This window comes from Spea bombifrons, chromosome 4, assembly GCF_027358695.1.
Source record: "Spea bombifrons isolate aSpeBom1 chromosome 4, aSpeBom1.2.pri, whole genome shotgun sequence".
In the NCBI taxonomy this organism is placed as follows: Eukaryota; Metazoa; Chordata; class Amphibia; order Anura; family Pelobatidae; genus Spea; species Spea bombifrons.
Window position 1 is genome coordinate 9,093,247 of NC_071090.1, and position 26,527 is coordinate 9,119,773.

General features: G+C 40.9%; 2 protein-coding genes across 3 annotated transcripts in view; one reads left to right on the forward strand and one right to left on the reverse strand.

Moving 5' to 3' along the window:
- Positions 1–1,469, forward strand: part of GLRA1 (glycine receptor alpha 1) — a 77,907-nt gene extending 76,438 nt beyond the window's left edge. Inside the window, exon 10 of the mRNA XM_053462199.1 lies at positions 565–1,469. Coding sequence (XP_053318174.1) covers positions 565–855 — 291 coding nt within the window. The 3' untranslated portion in view covers positions 856–1,469. The remainder of the gene's footprint in view (positions 1–564) is intronic.
- A 10,673-nt stretch (positions 1,470–12,142) lies between these two features.
- Positions 12,143–26,515, reverse strand: G3BP1 (G3BP stress granule assembly factor 1). 2 transcript variants are annotated; one of them, XM_053461843.1, is made up of 12 exons: positions 26,417–26,515; positions 16,091–16,204; positions 15,926–16,007; positions 15,671–15,844; positions 15,477–15,567; positions 15,015–15,108; positions 14,680–14,893; positions 14,407–14,508; positions 14,083–14,197; positions 13,847–13,972; positions 13,647–13,756; positions 12,143–13,268 (listed from the first exon to the last, which is right to left on the reverse strand). In XM_053461843.1, exons 1-12 carry the CDS (start codon positions 26,494–26,496, stop codon positions 13,053–13,055), a joined length of 1,518 nt encoding a protein of 505 aa, XP_053317818.1. In that variant the 5' UTR covers positions 26,497–26,515; the 3' UTR covers positions 12,143–13,052. The 2 variants fall into 2 exon arrangements, with proteins under 2 accessions (XP_053317818.1, XP_053317819.1); XM_053461844.1 differs by lacking the exon at positions 26,417–26,515 and adding an exon at positions 19,949–20,069.
- Positions 26,516–26,527: the final 12 nt, after the last annotated feature.

The window sequence follows — 26,527 nt, forward strand, 5'->3', positions numbered from 1 at the left end:
TTAAATGCATTTCTCCACCCAATGGTGTTCCAGCTTCTTTATATATATATTTAATTATGGCAAAAGAAATGGAAGGGAGACATGGAGAAGAGTTATTTTCTCCCCCAATTCACCTAAAGTCGGGTACTTAGTGGTTAGGAAGAACATATTGCCATCATCAAAGGATTTCTTTTCTCCTTAGACCTTGCTGGTCCATACATGTGATTTAACTCTAATTTACCTATGTACCTGGAACAAGAAAAGACTCTAAACCAACAAGGGACAGTCCTCTATTTACCCCTAGACCAGGTACTGAAGTTACAGGACTGGTTTGTGCACGTGGTCCTGTATGGTCATAGCTTTACTGTCTAAAACTACTGTTGCGACAATGATCCTTAATAAATAAGAAACCTGTATTTTATCTAAAGCTTAACTGGAATGAATAATAAATAATGTAGCTCAATTATGTGGTTGCACAGTCCATAAGATGATGATAACAGGGGAGTGGAGAACAGAGAGCCTGTTGGAGAGGGTGCAATGTCCATGTCTTATTTTGAGTAGAGCCCTATGCTCAATCTCTTGCAGGAGGATGACACAGGAGAAGGTCGCTTCAGCTTCGCTGCATATGGAATGGGACCCGCGTGTCTCCAGGCCAAAGATGGAATCTCCATGAAAGGAAACAACAACAACAACCCCACAAGCTCAGCCCCTCCTGCCTCTAGATCATCAGATGAGATGAGGAAGCTCTTCATCAGCAGGGCCAAGAAGATTGACAAGATATCAAGGATTGGGTTCCCTTTGGTTTTTCTTATATTCAACACCTTCTATTGGATCATATACAAGATTGTGCGCAGTGAAGATGTACACAAGCAGTGAGGAGGAGGAGGAGGGATGGGGAGGGAATGGGACGTAACAAGAAGTAAAAAACTTTTTTTGAGGTTTGGATGGAAGAGAGGAATAAATCTTTAAAGGGGAATGGGGAAGAAGGCAAATTGGGGGAAAAAAATAAAGATGATATGGTGAAAAATGATGAATATTAATTTAGGGACTCTAAATAAATGGAATTAAGATGTGGCATGCCTGGAAAGATGGAGGGATAGAAAACGCTAGGTTAAAAAGTTGAAAATGTGCTGGATAAGAAGACGTGAGAAAAGTGTATTGGTGTCATTTAAGAAACGAGGAATCAAAGACATTCTCTATAAACTTTGTATTAAGTCTGTGCAATAGCAATGCAGAAATGCATGATTTTAAGAATGTGGCAATATCTATTTAAACTAATTTCAAGGATTGGGGGCTTTTAAATCCATGATGCTGGGGTTTACATTGGGAAATGCATACAGGCCTTAAGAGAATTTGGAATTGGAGGTATTGGAACTGAGTTTGCTGGTGAATGCAAAGTATCGGGCAAACTATTGGTGAACAAATGAAAAGTGCCGGTTATTATATGTAAAATATGCAATATGTATCCTTGCCGAATTATACCCCAAAAATGCACACAAAATAATCCCAATACTTTATTTTGCTGCTAGCTTAGATGTTTCATTTGGGCTCCATCCTTATGGAGAGCTATAGAGTACGGGGCATCGACCTGTGGAATATCATTTTTGTAAATTGTTGGCTTCAAATTCTACAACAAGCTGAACTTTGCTGTCTGTAGCCATAGTCTACAAAGACACTGGCCCTTGATAGTAAAGGCAGTCGTATGCTTTGATGGATCAGGGGCAATTAAATCGACACATCTTTGCCCCTAGTGTAAAAGTAACAGCAGGAGTAGAGGAGATGGGAGGAAATCTAAAAAAAAAAAAAAATGTGTATTTTCTGTTTCAGGAAATGTCACCATTTTAGTTGTATAATCATGGAAACAGCATAAATGTACATTATATTAGAATTTTGATCTCAAGCTAACATCACATCATCATCAGGTAAGGTGCGGTGCCTGAGATTTTGCGATAATATGCATTAATCATACAGTAAATTATTTATTTTCCCTTTTTCATCCAGGATTTGTGATACAAAGTCTTCCAGCTTTAAGGAACAAACTTTCCCTTTGAGTACCAGATGGGGGGAATTGGTATCCAATAGGACGCATGTGGCCAGGGGTGGCTCAGTTCCATTCTTCATTGCTAGATGTTTTAATACTAAATATTTAAAATTTTATTTGCAGCACTGAAAGTATAAAATATTTATTAGATAAATGACCAGGCTTCTGCATGGCCATTAGATGTGGGGAATCAACCAGGTGTACTTAGCCTTGGTTGGACAGTGATTAATTGGCCCAACCTTAGTTTTATGAGCCAAGGCAATAACTATAGGATATACATCCCACTTTCTATAAGATCAATGACCAAACCTAGGGACATTCAGAGTTTGCCCCAGAGGCTCCGGGTATACCAGCTAAACACATGGTCTCCAGCTCCGCTCTGTTGGTGGTGGGTTTCAGCTCTACCCACTTCCTAATGCATTTGTAAAAAAATTAACTTGCTAGCTCATGGTAAGTGATCCTGGAACGTTCCCAGGTATATCAGTGACCCGGCAATATGAATTAGTAATGGTGTGGACTATATATACTAATTAACCTAGTCTTCTGTTGTCTTTACGACACAGTTGAGCATTTGGGGCTGTAGACTGTAGTCGGTGGCATTGAGTGACAGTGGTGACTGCTGGGTCGCTGGACCATGTTAAGAACTTTGAATAAAGATACTGAAGAGTTTGATAGAACTAAGGCTTTCAATGGCTACCTGTATATATAAATAACTTTGTAGATTTGCTATAAACTTATCATTCATCAAACACCATCACACCCATAACATGATAGCACTTGTGTTTCTTCAAAAGTAATTATTCTGATACAGAGACTTCTAAAATGCACACTTTGGAAATTAAACAGTCATTAACTTTGGGGTGATTTTTGTGACATTATATTTAATGTACTCAACACATCATATTCTAGATCAAAAGCAACCAACAGATAGCATTGTAACTGTTACCAAACAAAAATTCTAATGATGGTTGGCATATGGCTAAGGCCGCCATAGAATAATTTCACTAGGTCCAGACAGTATTTGTTATTAAATTAAAATATAACATTGAATCATTCATTTTTAATCCAGATTGAGTGTTTAGAAATGTCCAGGCAAATTATGTCAGAAAAAGAAAAGAAACTCTTAATATATCAGTGTAAAAATAAATTCAACCCAAGTTGGTTAACTCTTAATGTCTCACCTTAGTGGAACTCAACTGGCAGAAGAGTATTCTCTGTATCTGTGCCACATTACCAGTCATATCACCCTATTGGGTGGTTGGGATCCTCAGTGTGTTACTGCTCAATGGAAGAGTATTGGGAAATCTCAAATCTCCCTCTGTAACCATCTACTGAGCTCTGAATTAAAGTACTTGGGGTTTAGCAAACATTGCCCTTAAGCAGTTGTTTTTAGAAAAACTAAAGTTACAACTGCAGTTAAGGCATGGACAAGTTAAGGGTTAAAAATATAGACAAAGAAAAACACATGGACACTAAGAAGTATATTTACATCAGACTAGTCTGCTACCTTGTGGCAGCATCGTGCATTGCAAAACAATTGGGTTATGATAAATAAGACTGGCTTGCTGTCTACTAGAGTAGACTCATGTTAATGTTAACCCTTGAAAAGCCAGAAGGGAGGACAACATTTTGCTTTGTATTACTCTGGTTAATACTTTGTATTAAAGTATATGTATCTTATTTTGAACATTTCCAGCACTTGGAGCAGAGGCTTTAGTGGAACAGCTGCAAAATGTCAGTGATTGACAATTCCATGTACTTTATTTCTTTTACTATGTATAACTTGAAAATTAAAAAAAAAGTATTATAAAAGCCAAATAATAAAAGTAATAATAAAGTAATAATAATAAAAAGTAATAATAATAATAACAATACCAACTGTTGAGCTGTTACATTGAAGGAAATTTAGGGCAAAATTTGAGGGCCGTTCACCTCATATGTGAATTAATATTTTTTGTAGAAAAACATTTTCACATGTTATACAAATTGTGTATAAAATACACACATAAAAATGTTGCACTTTTTATGATGACCCCTATTTTTTACACTTTTAGGAGCCACATGTTAGTAAATATGAATAAATATATTTCAGAATTAATTTAGAAAATACATATATAGAGTGTAAGAGAAAAGCAGCCCAAAATTTTGCCTTGGGACTTTTAAAAATTAAAAATGTAATATTATTTTAATATAAAGAAAAAAAAAAGTATCTTAATTTGATGTGACCATAAAATATATTTATTGCCTGTCATCCATGACCTTGAGCTTGAGACATAATGTTTAGCCTAATTAATAGGAAATCTATGAGCACCATTCCTTACAGTTTCTACCTGTCTTTTCTACTTATTTAACTTGTTTTTTTTTGTTAAAGTTTCCTTAATTAATTGACATCATCGGTACCATTTGTAATAGAACCTTTAGGATGAGTACCATTCATAACAAACCAGTAAAACAAATGATCAAACGAGCCTAATACTCCCGAAAAGTCTGTTTTTATGTTGTAAGATAAAAATAGCTGCTTCCTCTAGAACGTAGTCATCAAGCATCGCTGTGTTAAATAATAAACTCCATGGAAAAATAACGTAGACTTGGTGTACGAGGGTTCGATTAATAATAATGTTCTTTGCTGTTCCCTTCCAGAAGAACATAATTCATGTTTTTTGTGTTCTCATGATTCATAGCAATCAACATTTATCATTATTAAGGTTGGTGTCCTGAGTTTAGAGAGACATAACGTACATTGGGACTATTTCAAGAATGTTTGTGTGGCTAAGGAGCTCTTATTATATAGACAAGCTAGCTTTATTCACTAAGCCATGAGTTTTAGTTCTAGGGGAGGTTTAGCTTGAAGTTGGAGTGGCGTTGGCCTCTACTCCAACGAAAAAGCTCTGCATCGCATCATCTGTATTACATCATACATTACATATTACATCATACCCAGCTGAGACCTAGCTGCCCTGAGCCAAGCGTAAGGAAAGTTACGTGAGTTCTCAAGGAAATCGTAGTTCCATGACAGTCTATATAATGCCCACTGGTTAAGATCGGAGTAGTATTTGAGCAAAGGTTGAGGGTTCCAAGTTGATACAGCCTACACTTAACAATTTGATTTAAAGCTATTTTTTTTTTAAGAAAAATAGTGCGTGAAGATGGTCATGTTGGATGGATTGTAGTTGGTGTCACCCACTGCCTATATTCCGCAAGGGATAAAAAGACATGTAGAATTTTGTATCCAGGAGTAGAAATCGAATAGCATTGTAGCTTTTATATTGACACTATGAAACTATCGCATTGTGTTAACCCTTGATGTGCAATGCGTTGCTGAACCACTGCCTGTGAGTCTATTCGCTTTCCTTACACACAGTAGCTTATAGATGTCTTTTCACACCAGGGCCAGCATGCAATGTAGATGTAGGAAACACATTAAACAGTACTATAGTAACATTGATGGCCTTTTATATTGTTTCCAAAAGCAGACCCTTCCATCATGACAATATAAATATAACCATTAAAACATTTTTCCAAGGTTGATACGGGAGGAAATCCTTACCAGATAGAGAGACATTGGCCCTCACGGCCTGGGCCTTTGCAGCTTACTGTCCATGGCTGGACAGGATTGGGTCCTTGTGACCCCTTCTCCAGACTGGGGGCCCTATTGTTAGCATGGGGCAAAGAGGTAGAAGGGACAATGGGGCCCAAGATTTCTGATGGCGGCCCTGGGCGTTATAGATTATATTAGATGGAAATCTCCATCCAGATATAGCGGATACATGTAAATGGATGAGGGAATAAACTATTCTGAATTAGCTTTTTTAATATAGAATCATGCCTACAGTTTCTACCCTAAAACAAAGGTACAGGTTGGATTATGACTTCCATACTATGATGCATTCTCAAGCTTGACTGATGCAATCCACAGCAGCCCAAGGGCGAGGGTCTTAATTATGCAACTTGCTCCATCGCACTCTAAAAGAAGGGCTTCTTACCGGAGCCCAGCACCTAGAGCCGTCACTGGTTTACGATATCTGTAATATTTCCGAGTCGGTGGCTCCCAGCGCTTCCATATTCTGCCGCTCAAAGAACGCAAACCGCTTTCGTTATGCAATTATTTTATACAATGGCAAGTAAAAATTAAAAGAAAAAAAAACCTGTAACTAATACTTATAACCTTTTGCATGAAAAAAAAAAGAGCAGAAGTTATGGCTAATTATTTTTTTGGCTTGTATTACGAAAATATTGGTTAAGCTCTTTGCGTTTGAACATGGAATGTATACATTTGTTGTAATTGTATATATAACATAAAAGAAATATATTTATTATCCCACGTACATTCATGGCAATTCAGATTAAAAATAAAGTTTTCTGAAATTTTTGTTGGTGAGTTTCTTTTCGGTTTGCGGGTAAGATGGCAGCAAACTGCATGGCACAGTAAGATATTTTATGGGGAAGTCCTTCCAACCTGCCAAATTTCCTTTTTAACCCCTTAAGGACAATGGGTGGTCCCTAAACCCATTGAAAACAAGGCATTTTGAGCCCGTACATGTACGGGCTTTGTCATTAAGTGGTTAAATAACCCATTAAAGGGACAGGCTAAAGACACCTCTTTCGATGGAAGAATTCATATTAAAGTACTCTGTAACCCTAGCTCTCTAAGAAAATATGTATTCTTCCGAAACAAAAATAATGCTCTTACCTGATGCAGAATTTGCTAAAGCTGCCTTCTACCACCATGATTTAAAGCTTCTTGTCACTGATTGGCTGCTTGAAGCTGTCAATCAGTGGCAGGAAACTGCTTCTATTGAAATCAATGGGAGTACTTTACACATGCGCCTTGAAATCACTAAAGCCGGTGCTGGAACTCACTAGAGGTGATTGCTTCATATGCTCAGAAATGTATTTGGCTGAATGCGTATCCTACAGGGCATTTAGGTGGGGAGTCAAAGGCGTTTTGGGGGATTCTGCAGAATTCCTTTGTGCATTTGCAAAACACACAACATTAAATTGTAAAAGAAACACTCAGCTATCATATACAGTCGGGTGAAAAAGAAAGTAACCCTGTTGGAATTCTATGGTTTTACAAACCAGGACATAATCAACTGTTCTTCAGCAGATCTAAAAATTAAGTAAATACAACCTCAGATAAACAATAACACAACATACAGTTGTGATCAAAGATTGAATATCTTTGGAGCATTGGTAAAATATATACCATTTTTGAAGAACATGAGTGAGCAAAACACATTTCTTGTTATTTCTTATGGGATTCATATTCAACTTTAGATTATAACACAATGGCCCAATCATAAAACAAAACATGGCAACAAAGAAAAAAATGAAATGACCCCTGTTCAAAAGTCTGCATACCCTTAGTTCTTAATACTGTGCCCCCTTTAGCATCAATGACAGTGTGCAGTCTTTAGTAATAGTTGTCTATGAGGCCACAAATTCTTCAAGGTGGTATCGCTGCCTATTGGTCATGGCATAATGCGAAAAGTCTTTGGCTGTCTTGCATGAACCCCACGTTTGAGATCTCCCCAGACTGGCTTGATGATATTTAGGTCAGGCGACTGCAATGGCCACTTCAGAACCTTCACTTTGTCCTTGTGTGTAGAGTCATCATTCTGCTGGAAAGTCCAAGAGCGTCCCACGCACAGCTTTCGTGCGCTATTTTCTGATAACATGCTGCATTCATCCTGGTGTGTGTGTTTGGATGGATGTCGGTGTGGCAGAGCCTGTCCTGGTGTGTGTGTGATTAGGTGTGGCAGAGCCTGTCCTGGTGTGTGTGTGATTAGGTGTGGCAGAGCCTGTCCTGGTGTGTGTGTTTGGTTGTTGGTGTGGCAGAGCCTGTTCTGGTGTGTTTGGGTGTCTGTGAGAGGGTGTGTGTGTGTGTGTGTGTGTGTGTGTGTGTGTGTGTGTGTGTGTGTGTGTGTGTGTGTGTGTGTGTGTGTCGGAGTGGCAGAGCCTGTCCTGGTTTGTGTGTTTGGTCATCTGTTTCCTGACACTTTACTTTCCGTTTACTTCAGAGGACAAAACTTTCTAGGCCCAGAAATCAGTGAGGAAGTAAAGGTTTTGTGTTATTTACTCTATTTCAACCTGCATATTTTATTGAAAATTATTAGTGGCAGTAAATTCAGATTCCAGGAGTCCAGTGTATGACTTTTTTTTAGTGTACTGATGTACTCCCAATTCCATCACATAAGATTCTATCTTGTATTATCTGCCGAGCACCGATGTCATCTTTATCCACTTCACATGGATGCAGATGAGTTAAGCTTCTATTTATTTCCATGAACAGGCCACCAAAACCCTCAGCACCAGGCCCATGCTGCTCTTAATCCAGCCCTGCCCCCCCATCAATACCCACAGTGCTCAAGCCTTGTGCAGTTTTATTTGGCTAAACTTGTATTGAATGGTTTGTGGAATGATTTGGTTTTACTGTTTAAGTAATTTAGTATTGATAGAACGATCAAAAACCGGTTTGTCGAATGATTTTTTTCATCATTGCCAAATTAACCCTGTATTATGATATTAATGCATTATAAAGCTAAAAGGTCATATTTTCTCTCTGTAAAAAATGAGTGCGGCCCTCGCACACATGCATTTTTGATGAAGTGGCCCACCGCAGAAAAAAACTTTTGAAACCCCTGAACTATGTCGTAATAAATGGCTTGATATGCTCACTAGCCTTAAATAAGTTTTTTGCATGACCAGTCATATTTTCTAAATCAACATTTCACAATTTCTGCAAACTTTTGAGCACAACTGTATTACGTGTCATGATTTATTCAACAAAAATAAAAACAAAATGGAGAAGCCATGTGTAAAAAACAAAGTACACCTTATGATTCAATAGCAATAACTTGACATAAACATTTTCTGTATGACTTTATCAGTCTCGCCTCGTTGTGGAGGAATTTTGGCACTTTTCTTTACAACTTTGCTTCGGTTCATTTAGGTTTACAGGTTTATGCACAGCTCTCTTAAGGTCCCTCCACAGCATTTCAGTCGGGTTGAGGTCTAGTCTACAGGACTGCATTGGGATGCAGGTCCCGCCAAAAAACTTGCGGGAAGGGCGGTCTTGCTGGTGGTCAGACACTGTACCCGTGGGTCCCGGTAACCCCACGCAGTCCCACTAGGCTGCCTTTACACTGCTCCCTCACAGCATCTCTTCTCTTGCTCCGCCCAGGAACACAACGGAGTCACGTGATGTGACGTCACTTCCCGCGACTCTGCTGTGTTCCTGGGCGGAACAAGAGAAGAGGCGCTGTGAGGGAGCAACACGGAGGCAGCATTGCGGGACTGCGCGGGAATACCGGGACCCCGCAGTTCAGGTAAGGAGGGATTAAAAAAAGCAGTCCCGAGCAGTGCTCTAGTCTGGTCTTTGACTGGGCCATTGCAACACCTGGATTATTTTCTTTTGCAGCCATTCTGTTGTAGATTTGCTGGTGTGCTCGGTATCATTGTCCTGTTGCGCGACCCAATTTCAGCCAAGCTTTAGCTATCAGACAGATGGCCACACATTTGAATCTAGAATACTTTGGTATGCAGAGGAGTCCATGGTTGACTCCCAGGCCTTGTGGCAACAAAACATCCCTCCGCCCCTGTGCTTGACAGTTGGTATGAGGTGTTTGTGCAGATGGCGCTGCGCATTACAGTCAAGCATCTCTACTTTGGTTTCATCTGATCAAAGGACATTGTTCTAGAAGTCTTGTGGTTTGTTCAGATGCAACATTGCAAACTTAAGCCGTGCTATCTTCCTTTTAGACATTAGAGGCTTCCAAAGCATTCTTGTTCAGTCTTTTTCTAATTGTAGAGTCTGAGATGTAAATCTTGGGGTTTTTGCAATTGCCCTAAGCAATGCACAGTCTGACCTTGGGGTGAATTTGCTGGGACGTCCACTCCTAGGACTATTGGCAACGGTCTTGAATGTTTCTCATTTGAATAATTTTCTCACTCTAAAAATGGACAACATCCACAATTGTTCCTTTCTAACTTCTCTATTCTGTTGTAAAGTTGCTAATTGCTGTTGTTTGCTTCCATTCATAAGGGTGGAGTGGAGAAAGGAGATGGGGCTTCAGTACAAGATGCTAAGCAAACGCTGGTTTCATGAGAACTCAAAGATCCGCAAAATAACCGCACTGACCACTAGTCAAAAAGCACAAGCTATGTGCATTACATTACACAAAAATCTGTGACACTGAAAGTCCAAGACACCAAGTCCAGTCTTACCTTGACTAAATTGCCAATTGTAGTAACTTGTCAGCACCAAGCAGTCTTAAGGCAATGTCAGATGCTGGTCACATCTTGCGATGTTTCCTGCTTCTCAAAAACAGAAGTTTAGAATGCACCTGGAGACATAAGTTAGGATTGTATCCGTGTTAAAGGCATATACTGTCATTAAACAGGATAGAGCTGGTTTAGGAGAGCCCTGTAGTTGCCATTAAACGGAAGAAGGATGCAGTTACAGCCAACAGGAATCACATTTTGTCCAAGTATTTTGCAGATTTAGTGGCTGGGTGATCAGATACTCATTTTGCTTCTTGTCATTTCGGCGTATGAACCTCACCCATTTGAAATCCTTTGTTTGATGCGTCCACGTCCCAGCCAAAATGGCTCAACACACTCCAGTGTGGTTAACAGCCTACCATGCCCTGTATACTGCCCTCAGCTTCCATGAAAAGATCCTATAAACCGTAACCTTAACGAGCCCTTCCCTCTTGTATGCGGGTCTACATAAAAAATTTTAAGCTATTTGGATGTCCAACCTCCTTAGCCTCTTTTCTGGAAATATTTAGATGAAGGGCTACAAGAGAATAAAGAAAATCTAGGGATTGTGGAATAGTACCAAGGTGCTACTCCACCTACACATTTGATTTCTACAACAAAAATAACGATGAACATTGAGTTTATCCTCATTTGTAAGTCTTTGACCATACCCTAGTCTCTTGTTTGAAATGTCCCAAAGTACAGGTCCTAGGACACACCCCTTCCTTCATTAATCCGATTTTAGATATGTTCATCCACCTGTATATCTTCTCTAAGTAAAGGAAAATGTCAAACAATAACACAATGTCAATACATTTTTGAATATTTTCCGGCCACTGAATATTAACCCTTTGTATGTGTTCTAGCCAATCTACTAGACAAAACGCCCCAACCAGTTACCATACTGCTTGGTGTAAACAGTCTCCATTGTACATACTGGCTGATGAAAGTCTATGGAGAAAAACTCAGCCTTGCCATAAAAAAATCAATTTGGGAAAGCGTTGTGACTATCAACTGCAGCCTACATCCATAGGAAATACAACCATGTTTTCTTAAAAGCTACATCTATATTGATTTATACCAAACACGTTAAGATATTTTTTGCCTTTAAAACAAGGTGAGGAAGTGAATAGAGGGTGGTATTAGATGGGATTCTAGGAACAGGCTTATTTTATAGCATTCTGCAGAGCATGCAATGTAAATGATCTAAATTTACAACCTCGTGAAAGTTGTCCATTTTCAATTACAAGCATCACAGGACAGGTCCTTACTCTTGGTAAACATAAGTCATTGCCTTTTAATCTGCCCCATAAGACTAAATGAGTTACAGACCACTCAAAAGTGGTACTGTAGAACAGTTAAAAGGTTTTAGACACTCTAAAAACACACAAAGTAAGGGAACATGTCAACACATGCATCATAAAAAGGGCTGGCAAGGAACATCAGCCAAGGAGTGAGATTAAAACTCAGATCAGTTATGGAGATGTATATCTAATTACACACACACTTGGCAAACTGGTAAAGTGAATCAGATTGTAATAACCGTATACTGGTTGTATTAAAAATAAAATATATATCCTTTAAGTATTCATCTTTTATCTCAAAGCCAGCAGATGGGACAAAGACTGCAGTATAGGATGGGGCATCAGGATAGTATAAAGTGTTAAATAGACGCTCGCAATTTCAACAATGGACAGTCACTAAAACGTCTGTCAATGACAGGCCCGCTTTCATCATTTCAAGGATTCATTTAAATTGGCTTGGAAGAAATGACAATTTTATACACAAACAAAAATACTTTCAATCACGCATGTTGTGCAATAAAAATTGGCCAAAAACCAAAAACAGGACACCCCCAAGTGGTCAGCTGTCAGTTCATTATGTATTACAGACGGTTTCAAGTTTAGTCGTATAAATCCTTTAAGATCGGATCCCTCCCCAAATAGCAGCTGGAGCATTGCGGGTTTTTTTTTTTTTTTTAGATTTTTTTTTTATTTTAATTTGACTGGAATGAGATAAATAGAAGGCACAAAATTTCTTTTTGAAGTTTTTGTTTTTTTACAAATACAAACTAAAACAAAGAAAAAAAAAAATATTTCACAAATTCAGATGTTTTAGAGTCAAGTAGCCAGACATTTAAAACCTATCCCAAAATCTGAGTGGTAAAACAGTAGTTTCATTATTTCTTTAATCCTTGACCGACTTGTATAAAAAGATATTATAGAAATTTTAAACACAATCTTTGTTTTGCAGTAAAATAGCTTGGAGGTGTTTTTTTGTAGCTATATCGAGCTACGTTCTTTGTTACTACTCGTAGCCTCAGTAGATTTACTATCAAGACCAAATACTTCACACTTAGAACTGTAGGCCTCCCTATACAGGGCTGTGATCTATATGCCACGGACAGCGATCCAGGCGACAAAAAAACAGAGCTTTTAATGAACGTCCTTGGAGTTTTTTTATGTCAGAAAGTTCCATTCCTTTTGATTCCTGAAAATATGGTTTGGGGATTTTTTTTTTTTTTTTTGCTAAGAATCCATTTTTCGCTAAAATAAATGTTCAACATATGGTGGATTCTGAGACAAGGATCAAGAAGTCAAAAAAAAATTGCAACAAGAAAGGTGGGATTGGACAGGTGAAGTGTAGCAGTCTGTCATGTTAGGGCAAGATGCCAAGATACCCACGGCACAAGTTTCTGAAGGCTGCAGGACAGATGAAGACTGTGCCCTTTGATGTAAAAGACTCACTGAAAAGGGGTCATGAACAGAATTCACTGACGTGGTGGGCCTTGCATACCACCCCTTCCAGCTCCAAAGCCAGGCTTCTGAGACATTGCACCACGAGGTGGTCCTCTTAGACCACCTCCAAGACCTCCACGTGGACCTCCAATACCACGAGGTCTATCGCCACGACGATCACCCTCTCTTGCAGCACGAGTTTTCTTCTCTTCCACATTAAGACGCACATCACCCCTGAACACAATAGGCTGTAGAGAGAAACAAATACGCTAAGAATGCTGTACATCTTCTTGGGACGCATAGGGGGAAAGTCTTAAGCTTCCTTATCAGTGCAGTTTTATCCAAAGTCATCCATTCGGAATTGAGGTTTGACAGATTTTATAATCCAAGCTATGCTGTATTGGGTATGTTAGCCTTCGATATTCTGTTAAAACTCACTTCATCTTAAATGCAAGTATTACATATCACTTTCTAAGATATGTGAGATTTTTTTTTTATTAATAGATTTCAAAATTAGTAAGGACTTTTGGAATTCTGTGCAAACTTTTTTAGTGCCTAAACCACAGTTAGTGTAAAAATTAAGTAGCGATAGCAATTTAAAGCAAAGCATCCAAATGGCTACCTACCTTGTTACTCAGGATCTTTTGAACTGGTTCAGCATCATCAAATACCACAAAGCCAAAGTTAGGCAGCTTTCCACCACTGTTTATACGCAATTCCACAACATTTCCATATGCTGTAAAACAGAGGGTGCAGAGAGATTATTATTAGAAATGTAAAGATTTATTCAAGCCGACATCAAAGGTAATACATAAGCTGCACTTACTTTGGAAGAAATCCTTCAACTCTGCTTTGTCTACATCATGAGGCAGGTTACCAACAAAGAGCTGGTGACTATCTGGATACCTATTTATGCGCCTCGTCTCCAATTCACCCGTCTCGCCTTCTCTCACTGCAGGGGGGAGAATGTTTGTGAATATGCGGAAAGTAGATACTGGGTGTATTAAGAGTACGATCTATACCGTGGCAGATGTTTCTGAAGACACATCCAAGTCCACTCACCAGGTCTAGGGCCTCGTGGAGGTGGTACCGTAGGCCTCTGTTCTCTGACTCTCTGATCACGTTGTTGTGGTGGCCGCTGTGCTGCTTGGGTGTCGGATTTTGAATCTGGCCGAGGCTACAATATAAAGGTAGAGAGAATTAAACACTGGATTTTCTGCTTACACTATTCAACCATAGTGTTAAAAACACTAACATAAAAAGGTTGTGTAAATTGGATGAAGCCATCAACTAAATAGTTTGATTCATGTTTTGTTTTAATACCGACATCCATTGACTTGTATGAAAAGTGCAACCAGACAGCATAAAACGAGGCAAACAACTTACTTGGGATGCTTGTACTTTGACAACATGTGGTGGGATCCCAGATACAGGGACAGCTCCACTGGGTGGAAGGTTTTTGCTGGTCACAGATGCCCAAGAGAATGCCTAGAAGTGTTAATAAATGTTATTTTCTGAAAATATCTGCACAAAATTAGAAAAAAATGCATAACCCCCTTGTGCAACACATTCACTTGCTGCTCTACTAGCCTAAGCGTTTTCCCTTTGTTTGACCTTTTCCACTAAAGTTTTAGTAACAAGAGCTCTTAAGTAACCTACCCTAGAATCCTCTTGTACTGCTGGAGCAGGATCTGCAGGAAGAGGAGAGGGACTCTTTTCCACCACTTCTTCCTCTTCTGGAGCAGGCTCCTCGGAGACAGCCTCACATTTCTCTTCTACAGCTTCTGGCTCAGGCTCCAGTTCTGGCTCAGGCTCAGGTTCCGGCTCCACTTCCAAAGGCTGTTCATCCAACTGCTCATCCAGCTCATTGTTGCTAAAAGAAAACAAGGTTAACATCCATAAGTCAGAGACACCAATGCACATGTACACAAAAAACAATTTAAAAAAACCCAAAACATTAGCATTTAAAAGTATTATATCCAAGGCGAAAATACCTTCCAGGTTGGTCATAGTATGCACCATCATCTGTCGCAACCACTTCTGGGCTTTGTTGCCTCTCCTCTGGCTCATCAACATCCTCATCAGATTCTTGAAAAGAAAAAGGGGGGGGGGATTACAGTTCTGCCAAAATGTTAGGTTAACTAGTGCTACTTTAATATCTAAAATTTAATTACTACATACAGTGCAGAAGACAAATATCTAAACAATTAACATGTGTGAAGAGTGCCTGACTGCAGAACTTTATCATTACCATTCATGACACTCCAGAATTAATTCATTCACACTTTGGTGAAGCCTATGCTGCACATTTCCACATACAATACATGCTAAAAACATGCATCCTAAACCAGACTTTTGGAGCAGTCAGTAATTGAGGGTTTGCAAGAAGCATACGGCAACTGAGCCGCAGCACCGTACGTAAATGCTTGTGATTTAAGCGTTGTAAGAACACATACCTTCAGGGGGTTCTGTGTCAGAGTCACCAAAAACCTCATCTTGGTAACGGAATATGTCATTGTGGACATAAAACTTATTTGCCACAGAGCCCTAAATGAAAATAGAAAGCAAATATATATATTATCACAATAGGATTTTACTGTGAGACATCTTTGGCACAGAGTAAGCTAGGAAATGTTGGATTAAGCCTTACCTCAGGAGCCAAGACAAAGGTCTGCATAAACCGGCGCATAGGCTGCCTGTTGTTGGACAGCTCCCCCATAACTTGAACCACTACTCCATCGTTCAGTGTAGCATGGGCATCAACGTGACGTATCTTTGTACGACAATCCTTGAAGTTCAAGGACATGACCTTCTTATGAATATCCTGCAGAAGGCAGAAGTAGACGTTTATATCAACTATGAAAACATTACTCAAAAAAAGAATGTCAATTTAGTATATACTTACAGTTTGGCCGTAGACAGCATCTGCAGGTTTTCCGTTGCTGTCCAAACCACCATGAACGTAGGAAGAGCTTTTACCATAGAACCTAGAGAGGACAACATGACCTTAGATTATCACGATCTATGTAAATACTTTTTTAAAACTCTTAACACAATAAAGAAAGCCTACCTGTGTAGGAAGTCTGGTGCCTGATTAAGCAGAGTATAATACTGCCTCACAAATTCCCGCCCGACAAGCAGGGGACTTGGCTTCTCCATCACCATTTCTTTGGTCAACTGAAATCTGAAAGTAAAGAAAGCTTTATTATTACATGCACACACACATTACATGCACACATTATATAAAACTCTGAAGCCATAGAAAGGATAGTTTTGAGGCATTTGCATTTCTGATACCTGCTCATCATTAAATGGTGTAATCATTTCAAAGAAGTGGCAGAAGCACATACTGATAAGCAAAAAACAGTTGCTGTATGTGGTGTTATGTGCCTATAAGCAGTTGACAGAAAACCTAAGGGCAGCCAACTCCAATATAGATTCAAGATAACTTTATGCCTATTTGATACATTTTTAAATTCCCTCACTATTAGCCTCTACCACTTCTAATGGTAGGCTGATCTACTTATCTGCCACCCTCTCAGTAAAGTCCTATAGTGCCAGGTCCCAGCACTTTCTGAAGATTTACTTGCTTGAATGATCTTTTGATTTATTTTTAAGTCTGACATGAGCAGCTTCAATAGAATGCATTGTTTTCCAGTACTGAACCCCATGCCCAACACCCACTGTTATTTGGGTATTTTTAGAGTTTTCATGTTGTCTGGCTGCAGAGGTCTACACATTAATTGAGCAAATGACAAAAATCTTTCTTCTGGCATTATTATTGTTTTAACCTTGGTGTGTACCCAGAAGTGCCAAGCTATAGCAAAAGTGGTTAACAACCTAAAATTATATATATATATATATATATATATATATATATATATATATATATATATATATATATATATATATATATATATATATATATATAAATACCAGTGTCCCTAAAAGCACCAAGCATCTGGGCTTTGATTAAGGATTGTTTGGAAGGCAAGACATGGATAGCAATCTGCTATAAGGTCACACCTGCTGCGACCCAAGCACTCGCCATCTGTTCCTGCACTGATCTACTGGCACCTATTCCGCCAAGCATTAAATACATTGAGTTGAATCAGAGCTACACACTGCTGAAAGGAAAGAAAATTCATAGCCAGGGAGAGACATTAAAATTGGAACGCATGGATTGTGTCTGCCAAACACAAAACTACGCTTTATATATAGTCTTAGACCTCTCTGATCATATTACCTAAGTGACGAGCCCTACTCCCCGTCACCCGGGAAGGGTTTCATTTAGACACTGGACAAGGCGCATCTGTCATATGGTTTGCACTAACCTGCTAGGCAAGCAGGGACAAATGTTCAGACAAAACATTTATTGCCTTTAAGTTTATTTGCTTAAGTGTTAATACACAAGAAAGCTTCAATTTAAGAAGCTTAGCAGCTTCTATGGCAACCTACCAGCGTCTGCTTTTTTGCGGCACATGGCAAGAGCGCCTGGCAAAACATTCATGGACCAAGATTCTGCGAAGGGGCTTGGGCATTCAATAGTACTAAATGTGACATTTCTATTACTATTAAATTCAAAGTGGAACAGCACCTTTAATTGGAATATTTAAGAGCATTAATGTCTTTTTTGGAGAATATCATAACCGTTACATTTTAAAAGCGAGTAGCTTTGCACACATCGAGTACAGTGTGTGCAGAACAGCCTGCTAGAAAATGTTAGCAAAAAGCATAAATGTTACAAAGAAGCTACACGCGCAGCACGACCGCGATCGGAAAGACATTTTTGAACGTATAATGTTTAACGGGTGAGATCCAAGGTAGTAGAAGCAAAGCAAGAAGTACTCGGAAAGCCTTGAGGCTTATATACACCAAGTACAAACACGTTAGTAAAGCTAATGGCGGCATAGTTATAAGCAACAGCCGACTCCAGCCAGGAGAAATCAAACGTGTTTAAATAGAGTTTAGTTTTAGTTAAGTGACAAAGGCAAAGCGGTTCGACCGAGATAAACTACACACTGAAAGGCTATCCGGGGCAGGATGGACTATTTATGGCAACTGGAAATAGCTTTAGCTTACATTTCTTAAAGGCGCACCAGCACCGTATATCCAGCCAGGGCCTGACAAGTTTGGTTGGGATTTAGGAGCCAGTCCACACAAACGCTGCTTCCATGTGAGCGCCAGGAAATGATGTCATATTCCTGCGCTCAGACTCCGTGTGCCAGGCTGGGCGGAGAATGGTCTCCAGCCAAATTCCAGGCCCCAGGAAGCAGATTCTTGTCGCCATGGTGATCAGGTGGTTCCCAAGCCATGTTTTAGACAATAAAAGCGTGTATGTGTGCTTTCTGTCGTAATATCACCAGCCTCTCGCTTTCATGTTAACTAAAGGCGATCTTACTAAACGGGATCTTAACACTAGGGAGATCCTTACAGAGATGTCGCTCGTGAACGGGAATCACAAGGTAAGACTCCTTAACGGCAGAAAGCGGCAGTTCTTGACCACTTTGTATATACATTGTCCTGGCATTGCAGCCATCGTTCTCTGCTGCTAAGGAAATGGCCATAGGTTTAAGAAATAGAATATAGCTGGATCGCATTGTCCACCAACTCCAGGAACATGCACAGTAACCATTTCCACTACTCTCTATTGAATATTAAGTATAAAAAAGGGAGGGTTTTTCTTTTTCTAGCGCCACAGGAACCGACCAATCAGCAGAAACATAATACGGGTTGCTAGGGATGATGCACCGTAGCGGGGTATGTGTATGAGAAGCGGCTCCGTCGCCCCATTTCTTTAAGATTTCACTGTTAGTTTCAGTAGCGTCACAATGTGACAATTCAAACCACCCTATTCTAGAACTTGTGTAAAAATTGAAAAACAGTTCCGGTGCTTCTGGGAACTACCATAGGTACTGCAAACACAGAATACTTTATGCTAATAATGCCTGCGTCATGTGACAATTAGGCTGGACCATCTGGCACCTCAATTGTTAAAAATACCCCAAAACCCCCACAAAAGACTTAAAAACCAGATCAGGCTTCCCTAGCAGGAAACCCATTGACGGACTACCTCGCCACATCTAATGAGGCTGCCTCGGAAGAAAGACAACAGAAGGAGCATATAAAAGCCCCAGTAATGCTGGATTGCTCCTTTTGGCCCTGGGTGTAGCTATAGACGAATCTAAGTAGTCAGCGGTAGCCAGACCAAACATCCTACAGCCAGTCGGAATGGTTTTGTAGAAGCCGTGAAAGGAAACATCCAGAGATCAACAAAAACGCACAGCCATGGCTACCATTTTACTATCCGAGGCCCATGCGACGCCTCGTATCCTGATTTGGCTTGACGAGTGGGAGCTGCAGTCTAACAAAGCGAGAAAGGGCTACTCGGGCCCAGCACATGGCTGAGATATCCAGCCGGCTTATAAATTAACGCATGCTGTGAAAGATGCTCAAAGAATTAAAAACCCGGTAAGGACACCCTTATATGATAATAGATTGTAAGCTTTTCAGACCATCTAGGTCTCTTCTTCCGGTAGATAATACACAAAGAAGAGATTTAGATCGGAAGCCTTTCAGACGTTATCATCTTCACCATGTTAGCTAAAATCGGGGTGTGTATTTCTAGTAGTTTCGGAGCCCCCGTAAAAAGTACATTACCGCCTAAAGTGAGAATATTAAATGTATGATTACCGGGCCCATTAATCCCAGAAAGGTAAATTAATTCCCGCTGGGTGCAGCCGACACAACGCGTGTCTCATAGGAAGTGTGTATGAGGCGAGCAGTAGGCCGCAACCAGCGGGATTATAGTGGATGCGAGTCAAGGAGAAAGAGGATAAGAAAGCGAGAGAATGAGGCGGGAGACCGAACACCGAGCCACCACGGTGTGTGCGGTATGGCTGAGGTAAGTAAGGGGACAGCTAATTACCTGCAGACGGTTCGGCTTGGGGCGGGCTCTTATGCTCCGGCGGCAGCCTTGTTAAACCACACACAGCGTCGGCACAAGCAACGGCGTGCTCAGCTGCCGGCTACATATACCAAGGACGCAACCTAACCCACTGCTCTTAGCATTAACCAATCAGCAACTCAATCTTTAAAGGCTCGGAAGTGGATTGGCTTGGAAGGCGCGGCACCGCTTTGATGGACAGCACAACGGACCTATTACCACCAACGTTGTTCACAGTGGGCAAAATCCAAAACCGCCACAGGCTTCGCCTTTTAGCCAATAGTATTTAAGGATACAACAGATAGGGCGGGATGACGAAGATTCAGCCACTGGTTAAAATAAAAGCCAAGCGCTGATTGGTGCAGCATAAAGCTAGTATGGTTGTAAAGAAATGCAGACCCTGTAATCTTGGGCAGGAAACCCTGAGTGAGAATAAAGATAGGCGGGGAATAGGGGAGGAAACCAATCAGAGACGGAGCACAGAGGTGATTGACATTTAAGAAAAGCGTTCTTAAAGATAAACGGCCTTGTATAAAAAGCTCATACATGGTCATGAAACAGGAGAATCCCTTTAAAGCGAACTGTAATCTCCTAATCCGTGTTTATAGGAGTCCTGCGCGGGGTGTTCCTGACTAATTCATGCCTGACCATCAGTCAAAATAGATTATATATATATATATATATATATAAAATCAACATCTATATAATACAAGGGGTTAAATTATTAATTTAGTATTGTTTCCTGGAGATGTCACAACGAATCGGATTCTTGGGGAATCTGATGAAAGATCAGATCCAATACGCGCGCATAATCTGCCCCTTTAAACTTTAATCAACTGTACACACGTTTCACTGCCTTTACTGTATTAAGATCTACCACTTCTGGAAGGCTGTTCCACGTATCCACCTTCTGCGTAAAGTAAACCTTCCTGACATTACATCTAATGCCTTTTGTTCTTACATTTTTCTTTTGAAATAAATGTACCTGCATATTAAATACTCCCCTCGCTCTTCTTTCCCCCATGTTTACATATTGAGATCCCTCAGTTTTCCGTTTCATGAAACTTCCTATAGTTTGCGGGGTTTTTGTCAATCAGCGCGAAAGTTTCGGGGATTGTTAGTTTTCGGGTTTGCTTTACAGAAGCTGAAATCGGCAGCAGCCCGTGGCACAGCCAGCATTATAGAATCGCTCCCACCATTCCTTCATCTACCCCTAAAAGACTGCCTGAGACAATCAACAACAAGCAGCAGCTTAACAATATGGGAGAAAGAACTTAACGGGGAGAAATAATTACTCAGATCCCGAGAACAGGAAGTTGAAAAGGCTGTTCCTGCGGCTGCAAAGAGGCCACAATCATCATCATCTTGTAAGGATTTGCAGGGTTTGTTGGGACGGAAGGACTGGAATTGTATAGAACCGTGACAGATCTGCTTTAAATTGCCTTACAATTAAAACTGTTACTGTCCAGATACCTCCAATGAGTCACATATTCATACCTTGGCAGCTGCCCTATACCTGCCCCCCAAAGCTACCCCCCCTCGCTGTGGAGCACAGGGATATTACATAGTTATATGATGTCATATCCCGGCACTCTGACTTTTAAAGCAGGCTTTGGAGGCTGTGATGACCTGGTATAGTATAAGTGGCCTGGTTGGGGTGATCAGAGATCTTCCTTATAGTTGGCCCATTGAGCAGCCAACAGGGAGAGGGAGACCTCATCGCCCAGGAGGGACCCGCTGCCCAAACCCAGACTACATCTCTGCCTCCAGTTATTAAGCCTTATGGATTTAGGAAGTGGGAGTTTGCAGTTTGAACACAAACTCCAGTAATTCTCCAGCAAGAAGATCATTATTGGGCCTGCATAATGGTTATTATGTTTGTCATTGTTAATATCTCCTAGCTAATCCCCCCCATAAAAGTCACTGCCTTTAGCCTACCTGGTCTAGGCTAGAGCAACGCAGGAGTTAACAGGAACAGGAACCTGAAGGATCGTGCCAGGAGTTAAAAGGTCTATAAGAGCGACTATGTTGGTTGCCGGCAAGGGCTTCCTCTGGCATCAACCAACGAAGAGCAGCTGCCCTTCATTGGTTGATGCCAGATGAGGCCCCTGCCGGCAACCAACATAGTCGCTCTTACAGACCTTAAACTTCTGAAACCAATGGACTCCCCAGGCCAACTTGCTCCATGCCCTGCCCTTTGTCACAGAGACTGAAGTCCCCGTTCTTACCAAGCCAAGCCTCAGTGTGGTTAGTCTTAGACAACCGCTCTGAGCAACTTGGCCTCGGAGGACCAGGGATTTTAGTCCCACTGGCAAATCACTGGGCAAGTTACACCTCAGAGCAACTTGGCCTGGGGAGACTAATCGGTGTCATGAGTTAAAGGTCTGTAAGAGCGACTCTATTGGTCGCCACCAGAGGGCTCGCCTAGCATCAACCAATGAAGAGCAGCTGCCCACCATTGGTTGATAGCAGAGAAGCCCTCTGTCGGCGACCAATAGAGTCACTCTTACGAACTTTTAAAAACCAAAGCTGCTGCGTATTGTTAGCTTAGTGGGATTCCACCAGTTTCAGTGATACTCTACCCCTGTGCGTCCCAATTCGCTGGGGGTTGAAGTTGGGAGGTATGAACCTTGCATTATACAGCGCCAGCTCAGCCCTTCTTGCGAGAGTTGAAATAACTCTTCATTTAGTGAATAAACCCCAAAATGACAGCACTATATCAGTGCGTACAAATACAAACACACAAAGGGTGTGTTAATTGCACAGCAAAGCATGACAACAATCATATCAAGCATAATGCCTCATCTCTTGTTGAATACACTTCCCATCAGGCTTAGCCGAATCCAAATCATTTGATTTGTGGTCAATGCTGCCCGACATAGCGACAAAGGTGAAACCCACAGAGCTGACATTCGATAGCAAAGGCTTAGAGCAGAGTGAGAGACCCTCGCTCATACTGGGGATTGATGGGCTGGCAGACGCGTGTGCATTTGGCGTGGATAGTGTAACATGCAACTTGGCACGCTATACACGCTAATCAACACTACCACTGCATTTTAAAGGGGCGGATACTCATTTTTCTACGGGTCAGTGAACAATCTTAGCTCAATAAACACGGCACTTCATATAACGCAACATCACGTGACCCCACGCTAAAAGCTATAGCCAAAAGGAAAGGCTATGGGCACGATAATCAGGTGCGATGGAGTAAGCATGTTTTAGTGTAAGCGTGTGAGAGTGTGTGTGTGTATGTACGGTAAGTATGTTATGGGGGGGGAAAGGGGCCTGCCCCCAGGCTAGAAAGTGCCATCAGCACCCCTCCCCCACTCCATGGGCTCATCATACAATTAGTACAATCTTACACATTATATAAAAATCTTTGTAAACAAATATTTGGGGTAAGAACTGTTTTACGGGAGGAGTATGAAGATTTTTTTTCCATCTGCAGAAAAACTGATATCCAGTTGTCCCGGATTAAATACGGGTCGGGGCAAATATAATCCAAGCTCGCAAAACTTAAACAAACTATAAACTTCTCAAAAGGAAAGTAAAATGTAAGGGGCCAAAAACAACATAGTATCCATGCTGCTGTAAACAACAGCGTCGCCGGCAACAGGTTCGGCATCATTCCGACGACTTGACGTTTGCAACAATGAAAATTATATTCAACGGTATATTTAACGTTGAAGAACTGGCTATGGGTCGTGTTTTTCCTGCTGGAAAGCCACGAGGGCCGCGTCGGCGCGTGAAGCCGCATGCTCGGTATTTATAGGCTCATTCTAATTCTGCTATTTATAAAGCGGTCAATCTGCAAGCCCATAAATCAGTATGTAATATCCAGCTCGGTGCCGAGACGGGGGAAATGCTTCACGGTAAGGGACAGCTATGTGCCCGCGCGTCCAGATTCTAATCAGAATCACTGGTTATAAGATAAAGGCACACGGGAACCATGTATTCAGCGAATTTAAATAAAGTGGGCTTTTCGGCAAACTAACTCGTCGCATGAATCAATACGGAGAACCCGTTCGGTAAACATATTCCAAATAGGATTCAGATATTCCTTATCTTCCAGCTATTTCCTGATTCCTGCACAAAGGCCAATACTCCCAAATCAACCAGGACAGTCCTGACAACCAGGCAAACATACAAATCACCCGGTTTGGGAAACGAGTGGGGCACAGAGGTAGACCCCGGTAGGACAGAGCAATAGAGTTCCGGATGAAACCCCCTCAGCACCTGTCTGCCAGTAATACCACCTTTTTCCCGGTCTAATGTTATCCCTATTTCTAAAGGTAAATGAGTGTCGTTTAAATTGCAGCAGTTGTCTGTCCCATGGAACACAGCGCCACCGGATCTAGTGTACATGCGCAGACTGCTCATTTAGATCCCATCAATGGATATAAAGAGTCATCGGCGTTGCCTTGGGGTACCATAGAATTAAGCGACTAATTAAGGGTTCTGACCAGTTTAAACATTTCAACTCCCTAACTTCACTATGGCCAGTCCCTAGGGGCCACCACTCCAACAAACAGCAGGCTATGCATTACTTCTAGCAAATAGATGATTTCTAAACAAACATATGTTTATCACAAATTCTATTTTCTTAAAAATAACAAAATAAAAACAAAAGACTACGCTATCATGACCTCATCTGCAAAACACAATAAAAAAGAAAACAGGATCCCTCCTTAATTTGCGATTTCCGTGCATGCACAGACATGCCTCAAAAGTTGTTTACTAGGCCCTGTTTGTTTATACAAATTTGAACTAACTGACGGATATATAAAATAATTACGTAACTGTGTTTTCATTTGTTTTCTACAACTTTCATCTCCCGTTTGCCAGCACGGTGTTATCAAACAGCACACATAGTTCCGGTTTCCACCGTTAGAGCCTTCGTTTCACCAAACCGGATCTCACGTGGATCCCTTAATAACAAGGGAGCAATTAGATACAAAATGGACAAGCCCTGCACCATAGGAGGTTCCAGTAAATCATAGGAGGTCATCAAGTTCAACTTTCTATCTATCCTTACTGGCAAAAAAAAAAAAACCCAATTAAGCTATTTTTCTAAATTAATCTAATTTTGCCAGAACATTCCCTTCTGGACTCCAAAAACTCAATCAGATTTCCCTTTGGATCAAGAAGCTCTAAAATATTAATGTCTATTCAATCATTTATAGCCATGTTTGGCCTGATCTTCTAGGCCACCCATTGTATTTGATAGAACCACCTCTCTTGGCCTCTAAGAAGTTCTGAGGCGGCAGGTGGGACTGCTGGTTTCCCCTCTACTGGGCATACCTGGGAATTCGAGGTTTTGCCCCAAACTCAGGTTGAAGGGTAGATTCTCAGAGTCACAGGGTCTGGAGCGGAGTCCTTCCTACTCTACATTTCCGTGATCATATATCAGACTCCGAATTGGTGCTTTTGCTACCGGTATTTTATGGTTAATATCTCTGCTTGAATGCAGGTGACTCAAGCGCATCTTTAAATAATGACAGTCCAGGGTTTCCACAAAGATCAGTATTCGGGTAACACGTTTGTCGAGTCAGTACATAGAATCTTCACAATGAGATATTAAAGGGTTAATATTTCCAAAGTCTCAGGGTCAGCTCATTTAGAAAGTTCCCGGGTACGGAAATCAGAGGGTTACTTACTGCTGGTGGCTTCTATACACTTTAGAAATCATTTAGAAAACCCGCACTACGTTAAAGGAAACTTCCTTGTTTATGAAGATTAACTTTGTGATTACGCGTGGAACAATCACCATGGAAACCAGTGGAATGTTTGGCCCATTGCACCACTTTTTTTTTTCTTTTAAATTGAAGCTCAAGGTGCGGCGCTTCGCCTTGAAGAAAGCGAGGTGGTAATAATAATCCACCGGGCTCGCAAGGGCCACAGAGGAAGCCAGGAAGCCACTAATCTTCTGAGGGGGGCTTCCGACGGGCTATGCCTCCCCGTCAGTCTCTCTCGCAGATATAAAGCCTGAAGGAGGGACGGATCTTCTTGATACAGTGAGGAGGACCACCGATGTCTTCAAGGAGAAGCAGGAGCCGAACTGTCTCTCCCACCAGAACAGCCGAATCTTCTAGCCGTAACATTTCCAGTGTGACAAGTCCATGAAAAGTTATATATATATATATATATATATATATATATATATATATATATATATATATATATATATATATATATATATATACACACATATATACACATACATACATACACACATACATACATACATACACAGTATACATACACATACATAGTAATGTCACAGATCTTCCAAGTGCCCTGCAGCTTCTTACCAAAGCAGACACAAACTTCTGAGTGCTGACAGTAAAGTCTAGGGCATTGAATATTCCACATAATGCATTAACTATTAATAGAAGACACTTTATTAAGCTACTAAACTCCGCACAGAGAGTAAAAGGAATATTTACATACTTTCTGTTGGGCTCCCCCATGATGATCATAGTTGCTTCCTCGGTTGGGCCGCGCACACCAGAAGATGGCAGCAGCATCATGTCCTATGTGGTGTCTCCACCCATCAGCTCA

What these genes read in the sequence shown, in the direction of transcription:
- G3BP1 (XM_053461843.1), bottom strand. Translation starts at nt 26,496, where the DNA reads ATGATGCTGCTGCCATCTTCTGGTGTGCGCGGCCCAACCGAGGAAGCA. An exon ending in ATGGGGGAGCCCAACAGAAA is followed by an intron (nt 16,205 to 26,416) that starts GTATGTAAATAT and finishes CTTTACTTTCAG; the next exon opens with ATTTCAGTTGACCAAAGAAA. An exon ending in TGACACAGAACCCCCTGAAG is followed by an intron (nt 15,109 to 15,476) that starts GTATGTGTTCTT and finishes TTTCTTTTCAAG; the next exon opens with AATCTGATGAGGATGTTGAT.